The 8220-nt window shown below is 49.8% G+C and overlaps 1 protein-coding gene across 6 annotated transcripts in view; it reads right to left on the bottom strand.

The window, feature by feature from the left end:
* The window catches only part of PPP1R1B (protein phosphatase 1 regulatory inhibitor subunit 1B), a 67359-nt gene that overhangs the window by 32060 nt on the left and 27079 nt on the right, over positions 1-8220 (bottom strand). For 3 of the 6 annotated variants that reach the window (XM_019507282.1, XM_019507298.1, XM_019507307.1), the window contains exons 4-5: positions 6719-6845; positions 513-695 (exon numbers count right to left, since the gene is read on the bottom strand). In XM_019507282.1, coding sequence (XP_019362827.1) covers positions 513-593 — 81 coding nt within the window. In that variant the 5' untranslated portion in view covers positions 594-695; positions 6719-6845. Of the gene's footprint in view, positions 1-512; positions 4414-5278; positions 5297-6718; positions 6846-8220 lie in introns of those variants that run through there. The other 3 variants (XM_019507316.1, XM_019507289.1, XM_019507322.1) reach the window with 3 other exon arrangements.

An 8220-nucleotide genomic window follows, 5' to 3' on the forward strand; every position in this document is an offset into this window, starting at 1 on the left:
AGAGAGAGAGAGAGAGAGAGAGAGAGAGAGTGTGTGTGTGTGTGTGTGTAAAAGCACCAGGGAGTTTGAGAGAACTGGGGCAGATGTGTGGGTGTGTGCATCTGTGTGTGTGTGTGTGTGTGTAACGGCATCAGGGAGTTTGAGAGAACTGGGGCAGGAATGGCATTCATACTCATGTGTCACACCTGTGAGTGTGCATGATGTGTTACATTCATGTATGTGTTATATTTGTATAAATATATGCCATATGTGTGGCCTAAGTGCATGTGTGTTGTGTGCCTAAGTAAATGTGTGTTGTGGTAAACATGTCAGGTAAATGTGTTGTGTATATAGAGATGTGTAGATGTGTGTGTGTGAGTGTGTGCATGCACACATGTGCATGTGTGCTAGGGTCATATACCAGTACCAGCACCTGTCCTAGAAGGTAGTATTCCTTCTTTACTGTACCCCTCACCCTCCACTCTGCCCCAGACCCACAAACACAACTGAACCTGTTGATATGCCCCACTTACCATCTCCACTGCCCGTGGGTCCAGCTGGCTGGGGGGTGCAGGGACTGAAAACTGGATCTTCTTGCGATCCTTGGGGTCCATTGTGCTGGTGGGCTCTGTCTCTGTCTCTTCTCTCTCAGCTCCCGAAACCAGATTTCAAGTCCAGGTCCTCCTTCTCCGGAGCTCTCCCGTTCCCTCTCTCCTCTGAACTCACCGGGAAGGGAGAACTGTGTTGCTCAGTCCCCCGGAGCCCCCGGCTCCAGCCCAGATGGCTCCTGTTTGAGCCTCACAAAGGAGTCTCCCTCTGCTCTGCTCAAATGTGCCCGCTCCCCTGTCACCCAGCAGAGTTAGGCAGCTCCATCCCCGCTGCAGGAGTGAGTCGTGTAGGTAGGGAGGGCAGAGGCAGAGACAGGAGGAGGAGGCAGGGAGGGAGGGAGCGCTGCCCTCCTACCAGCTCACTGGAGCCACGGTCTGAATTATTAATCCTCTGGGCAGGGGGCAAAGGCCTCGTTTAATGAGCCCTCACTGGGAGCCGATTAGGGTGGTTTCAAACAAAACCATCCGTGTTTAACTCTTTAATTGCCCAGCTCAGGAGAGGACCCCCTCCCCTCTGGGAAATTTGATTGCATTGGGATTAGTGCCTGCTTGCGGAAGGGTGTTTATGTGGGTGTGTAGGTAGGAGGCAGTGCTTCCCAGTAGGACAAGCAGGCACTAGACACGGTGCTGAGTGGGTTCTAGGAAACTTAAGTCCTAGTCTTGGTTCTACCAGTAGTCTTAAAGCAAGTTGCTTAGCTTTCCTGTGCCTCGGTTTACCTACCTGCAGCACCCACTTGCTCTTGCTAAATCCCTCCAAGATTTGTGGGTGACAAACTAAATGGAGGTGCCATCCCAATAGACAACTCACTTTGGTTTCATGTGCATGTGGTGTTCACATTGTGAAGCATACATGCAAAGGCAAATCATTTTAATCCTGGGGGGCACTGAGATAGATGCGCATTGGCTTTTTGCACATACCTCAGCCTGCATGCATGTGTGCACACATGTGCATGTGGCTGAGTGTTCATTTGTCACAAGAGTGGGTGCAACGGGTTATTTGGGTGTGTGGTGTGTACCTGAGTGCCCTGGTTGTATGTGCCTATGAAAGCAGGCATTGTCTTTCAGGAGGTGTGTGTGTTTGTGTTGGCTTTGAATTTTCTGAGTAGCACATACCTCATTAAAACACTCTTTTCCAAGAGCAGCCCAATAAATTGAAAGATGCTGCATCTTAAAGGGGAAGATTGGGAGGAAGTGAGACTGGCAGACAGAACCAGGAGCGGGACACAGGAAATCTAGCAGATTCTCTTTTATGCTTTACCATGGACTCTGTGGCTGACCTTAGATAAATCACTTAATCTTCTTTGGGCCTCAGTTCCCCATCAGTAAAATGGGGATAATATTCTCCTACCACAAAGGTCTAGAGGGTAAAAAAAACCCTTAAATGATCAGAAAGGCCAGATAAATACCTAGTAGACCTGATCAGAGAGAGATTGTATGTCCTGTAGGCCATGTGACATTCCTCTGTTTGCTTTTGTCCCTCAAATCAGGACAAGAAGTGACAATATTAGAATCCATTTCAGAATAAAATGGTAAGAAAAAGAATATGGTTCAGAAATATTTTTGTTTCATTTGGGTCTAGGATGTCCATAATGTACTATGGGAACTCATCCATGGGAGGTATCATGGGAGATGTAGTCCAAGCAGATGACAGGACCTATAAGGGAATATGAAGGCACAATGGGGTTCAAACTACACCTGTCATGCTGCATCATGATGGCTCTGGAAGGCACAGGGAACAATGTCAACCCCCCGCAAAACTACAGTTCTCTTTTTGATTTTCCTGTTGGAAAGTTCCACCCAAATCAAAAACCTTTCCGTGGAGAAAAGAAATCTAGAAATAGTTTTGGCCAAAGCCCATTTCCTGATGGGAAAACGTTTCTTTTGGAAGTTTTCAGCCAGCCCACACAACTTGGTAGTTAGGAACGACTCATACCACATGAAGCAGATGTACTCCAACTTTGCTGTTAAAACTTTGATTACCTCACATGGATCTAGATAAGAGCCACCGGTGGGATTTGCAGTTATTTAAGATCCTTTCATCTGAAGTCTTTCAAGTGAGATGGAAAGGCTGTTTTACAAGATCTACTCAAGTTACTTGACTTGTGAGCATCACTTACGTGGCAGAGAAGAATAATTCTCTTTGCTGCAGGGAAGCACGGGGCGAGTTCCTCCAGCCATTGTGATGCAGGTCAGACCAGATAAAAGGAACAGGTCCTTTTGGCTCATGAATCCACACGCACCTTTACACCTTTCATGGATGTATCATCCGGGAAGCCCAGTGCTGGCCCAAGATACCAGAGTGCTAGGTGCTGCACGAACAGAGCAGAGAGAAAGTTCCTGTGCCAAAGGCCTACAGTCTATAGGCAAAAGGTCAGCCTTCAGACACTCTCAGCAGGGTTTGCCAGCTGTGCCTATGTTCTTTCCAAAGCACTCAACCCTAAAATCTGCGGCTTGGGTCTCTTAGCTGGTATGAACTAATATGGCTCCATTAACTTCTCTAACAGACACCAGCCAAGAGGTTAGGACTCTGTTTCCACATTTCTTATGAAAAAAAAGCATTTTGGACAAAATGCCAATTTGCTTATAAAAGCTCCCATTTTCATCAATATTTTCTTCTTCACTTGCAAAATATTGACAGTTTTGAGTTCTTGGGGGTAGGAGGCAGATCATTTTCTGATTTTTCAGTGAAAAAAATCAAATTGTTCTGCAACCAAATCTGATTTTGTTTGGTGGGAGATAAAATCCAGCTCCCAGCCTGCTCTCGGGAATGACCAGCAGCACCTCTCATCGTACCGACACTGTGCTACATAACACAAGTCTCTGACACTTATTTTAAACTGATATTAGATACAAAAAGGGATCTAATTATTTTCCCCGACTTACCTGTCAACCCCATCAGTCTTACGTTCTTTTCCATATGAGTTCAGCTTTGGCCTTGTCTTCTCCAACAGAAAAAGGCTCGTTTTACCCCATGCCAACTAAGTATCACACAGTATCATCCTAAAGTGGACAGGGCATGTCAGTGGAGCACTGGATAAACCAATACCCATGACAGTTTGTGGCCCTATTGTACATTTGCCACTGGCTCCCTGTGTAACCTTGGGCAGGTCACTTGGTCTCTGGGAAAAAAAGGTCTTCAGTGCCCAACTGCATAGTAGGGATTATAGCACTACCTGCCTCGCAGGAATAGTATGAGGACAAATGGATTACAGACCGCGCAGCTTCCAGGTCCTATGGTAATAGGTGACTGGCTGGTTCTAGGAGTCCTTCAGATGGATGGCTCTGGTTGGCTGGGAAACCCAGCTCGTCACTGGCAGGTGTCATTACAAACCTTTAGCCTGGCTCTGATAAGGAGGATGCTGGGTGACGTGAGCAGCAGGGCTGAGCTGGCTCAGGCTCAGGGATTTCTAGGTGAGCCAACTGCTTTAAATGGCTGGGTTCCAGAAGCTGTGGTTACAGCAAAATATTTACCCAAGCAAGGCATCCAGCAATCCAAATCCGCCTCCCTTTCACCCAGATCCGTTACGGAAAATAAAGCAAAAGCGCTTTCCACCGTGCGGTCTAGTGGGTGGAAGGCTGGGCTGGGATTCAGGATGCCTGGGTTCTTTCCCTGCCTCTGCTATGTGACCTTACTCAGAGCAGCATCCAGGGGTTTTAAAATAAAATTTCAAGAAAATTAAACAGACCAGGATGTAAAAAAGCCCCAGGGATTCCAACCTGTAGCCTGGCACTGATGCCTACCTAGTCCAATTTCAGTGCCTCAGGTTCCCAGCCAGTGCCCATGCTCATCAGCTCAGTCTTCCCCTCCAGCTCTCTTGTGCTGACATCACTGCTTCCCAGTCCCAGTCTATCCCTCCACCCTACCTCTCACTTCCAGTTTCTCTCGCCACCCCATTCCCAGCGACCCCCACTGCATGATCCTTAAGTTCTTTCTCATGATCTACTCCTATCCCCCTCAGTGTCCCCCTCTCTTGTCCCACTTTGCATTCAAATCAAGCAGCTCCTTTCCCACATGCCTGGGCTGCAACAGTGGTATTAGTTTGAGCATAGAAAAAAGAGGTTACCAAACCCTAGCAAAATACTCCCTACCCCAGCACAGCATTGGGCTGCTCAGACGCTGGTGGGATGGGATCTCCAGGGACTTCCAAGGTCAAAGGTCAAAACACAGCTGGGCTTAATTGAGCTAGTGTGGTTACAGGGCACCAGTTTCTAAAGCCCATGGCACAAAAGTGAATCACATGGGCAGCATCACATCCACCCTTCTTGGATTCCCCAGCCTGGATGACTAAGAAACTGCATACAGCTGGGGCAGCCTTTGGCACAAATCTGCCACCTTACACCTCGCTTCAGGGGATTCACTTCCAAATGTCTGAGCTTCTACTGCAAATGTGCAAACTGAGGTTTTATACAGGTTCGAAACTTTTCTGGGTGAATTCCAAGGGCCCAGTGCAAAGCAGGAAAACCAGTCACAGAAAAGAGACGATCTAAAAAAAGAAATCATAAAAAAAAGCCACTGCCCCTTCTGCTCTTCTTGCTATCTGAGAGAGCTGGACTATGTTGGGGTTCCCAGGACAAAAAGTTCAATGGATTTAAATAGGATGAAGTTACAAGCAACTGAAAACAGAGTCTTAGCAAGAGAAGGGTCAGGGCCCTGTTCCAAACCCACCAATTATACCAAACTTGGTCCCTACCTGAAATGCCTGATCTCCAGGGGCGATGGCAGACAGGAAGCATCTTCCAGTGCCAAGAAGGGCTCTTTTGTTGACTCACTACAAAAGGGAACCTCATTCTCAGTTACAGCAAAAAAGGCCTTGCAATCTCAGGCTGGTTCTGCAAACCCCAGAGAAAGGCCATGATATTCTCAAGGTCTCCGGTTCTTACGGCCCATATGCTCTTCTGCCTCACAAGCACGTTCTCACATGCTGCCCATGTTGAAGTCCCACAGGGTGGGGATTTCCCTGGACTAGTTCTGCTCTGATTCTATGTGAAACACTCATATGGCTGGTGCCACCACCAATGAATTGGAGCCTCCAATGCTCTTGAATGCATTATTGTCAGGTCTTTTCTTACTGCTGTTTGCACAGCACCTAGCACACAGGAAGCCTAGGAGCACAACTAGGGCTCCAGCACAACAACAACGTAACACATCTGTGAGGAAAGGAAGGTGCATAGGGATAACTAGACCCAAACTACAATCTCTGCAACACACCAAGGCATGGGGAGTCCAGCAGATAAAGCAAGGGAGCCCACAACCAGGAGACCTGGGGCAACAGTCACAAGCTTCACCAATAATCAGCATCAGTCAGGTGCTACAGGTGGACTTAAATAGGGACCTGCTGCTCCTTTAAGCCAGTGAGGTGGTATGTGGGCGCAGCCAGCCTGATCCACCCCAGCTAGCCAAGTAGGGTAGAGTGGACTGTCGCTAACACACTCATACTGGCTTGTGCCTTGGGTGTGTTGACCTCTGCAAGGCAAAAGGCAGGGAAGCACCTTAGAGTCTAACTGGTTCAGAGAGGAGTGATCTTTCATAGGCTACAACTTTCTCCACCAGGTGCACATGGATGGTGGCACATAGTCTCATCCTTCCAAGTGCTTCTGGTTTCCCAGAATTCCAGAGGAAAGGCATTGTTGGTGCCCACCAACCCTCCCTCCCCAGTGCCGTGGGAGCAGCTGGGCAGCTCTGGCCTGTCCCAGGGCTGGACTCTCATTGCTGCTGCTGGGCTCATTCGCACCTGTGCAAATCTCCTCAGCTGGCAGGCCAGCCTAGCAGCTCTGGAGGGACCAGAACAAGGGTTATGCCAGGTCCAGAGCCATCCAATGGGGCTTCCTGGGGCTGGCACCTTGCCATCTCCAGTGGCACCTCCCAGGCAGCAGCATGTCATCTCACAGGGAGCTGGCACTGCGTGAGCATAAGGGACCCAGCAGGTTGTTATGGCAACAGGTTCTTTTTGATTGTTGTTAAATCATTTTGCACAGGCTTTTTTTGGTCCTAAAGCGGTTTTTCCTGGGAGACTTCTCCCCCGCAGGAAGCACTCAGAACGAAAAGAGCAGGGCAGGTGTCGTGTCCCCCTCCCATCCCATCCCATCCCACCCTTGCCCAGGGAAGGACCCATGGGTTTGCAATGTCTCACCTCACTGGCACATTCTTCACAGCACGTCACCTCCCTGGAGGGCATGGCTCACGCCCCAGTGCACACATGGCAGGGGGCGCAGAACAGTTCCATGCAGCAGAGGAAGGCTCCAGGGGTGTTCCTGGGGCTGAGATGGATGGTGGGGCATGAGTCAGGCAAGGTGGACACTGGCAGAGCTGTATGGGCAGATGCCAATGGGGCTTGCAAGTTGGGAGTGAGGGGCACTAGCAGACCTGTTGGAGAACTAATGGCAGGACAGTGACAGGCTGTAGGTAGAGCTGAGAGGGAGCCTAGAGTTGGGCTAACAGAGAGCTGTAGGCTGGGATCCACATGGCACAATACCATGCCAGGTGGATGCCCAAGTGAGGCTGAAGACCCAGAGCAGTCCAGCTGCAAAAGCCCAGCACTGTGCCCAGGCTAAGGTACCTCAAGAGGGTTAATCAGGCCAGAGGCATGCCATGAGAAGGTGGCTAGGTGCTCCAGAGCTAGCTCAGGGGTCACTACACAGCACTGTATGGTGCTACATGGATGCACCCCCAGCAGTATGTGAGCCAGAGCTAGAGTGGGACACAGCCCAGAAGTAAGGGGCACCAGCAGACCTACCTATGGGGAAATGAGAACTGGAATAGCAACTGGGGTGTGGGGAGGAGGGACAGGGGGACTGAGGTCAGAAGTAGGGGTCTCAACAGAGCTGAGAGCAGCCCTGGCTCCGCCAGCTCCTGTGGAGGCTGGAGGGTGAGGTGAAAACCAGTGTTCCTCAGGGAGCCAGGTCATGGAGGGGTTCAATGGTAGATCATGGTGTCTGGCAGGATCCCTCTCCACCGCACAGCATCTTCCATCCCACACCACTCCAAGGGTCAACATGGGTCTTGCAGCCAGAGCAGTATTGCCAGCATCCTGACGCAGCACTAATGACCCAGTCTTAGCCCTGGCACTTGTGCAAACCCAAGAGGAGGAAAACTGGACATGTCTTAAGGCACACCCACCCCCCAACACATCTAACACAGACATCACACACATGCCACCCGCCCACCCTGAACATCCTTGTCCTTGGACCCATATTGTTCAACATCTTCATTAATGATGTGGACATTGGAGTCAGGAGTGGACTGGCGAAGTTTGCCGATGACACCAAACTTTGGGGCAAAGCATCCACACCTGAGGATAGGAGGGTGATCCAGGCTGACCTGGACAGGCTCAGCAAATGGGCAGACGAGAACCTGATGGTGTTCAACACCGAAAAATGCAAGGTTCTCCACCTTGGGAGGAAAAACCTGCAGCATCCTTATAGGCTTAGCAGTGCTACACTGTCTAGGACTACAGAAGAAAGAGACTTGGGGGTCATGATTGACCACAAGATGAACATGAGCCTGCAATGTGATGCTGCGGCTAGTAGAGCGACCAAAATGCTGGCTTGCATCCATAGTTGCTTCTCAAGCAAATCCCAGGACATCATTCTCCCCTTGCACTCGGCCTTGGTGAGGCCGCAGCTGGAGTACTGC

This window comes from Gavialis gangeticus, unplaced genomic scaffold (genome assembly GCF_001723915.1).
Source record: "Gavialis gangeticus isolate Ggan-Ray unplaced genomic scaffold, GavGan_comp1, whole genome shotgun sequence".
NCBI classification, from domain to species: Eukaryota; Metazoa; Chordata; order Crocodylia; family Gavialidae; genus Gavialis; species Gavialis gangeticus.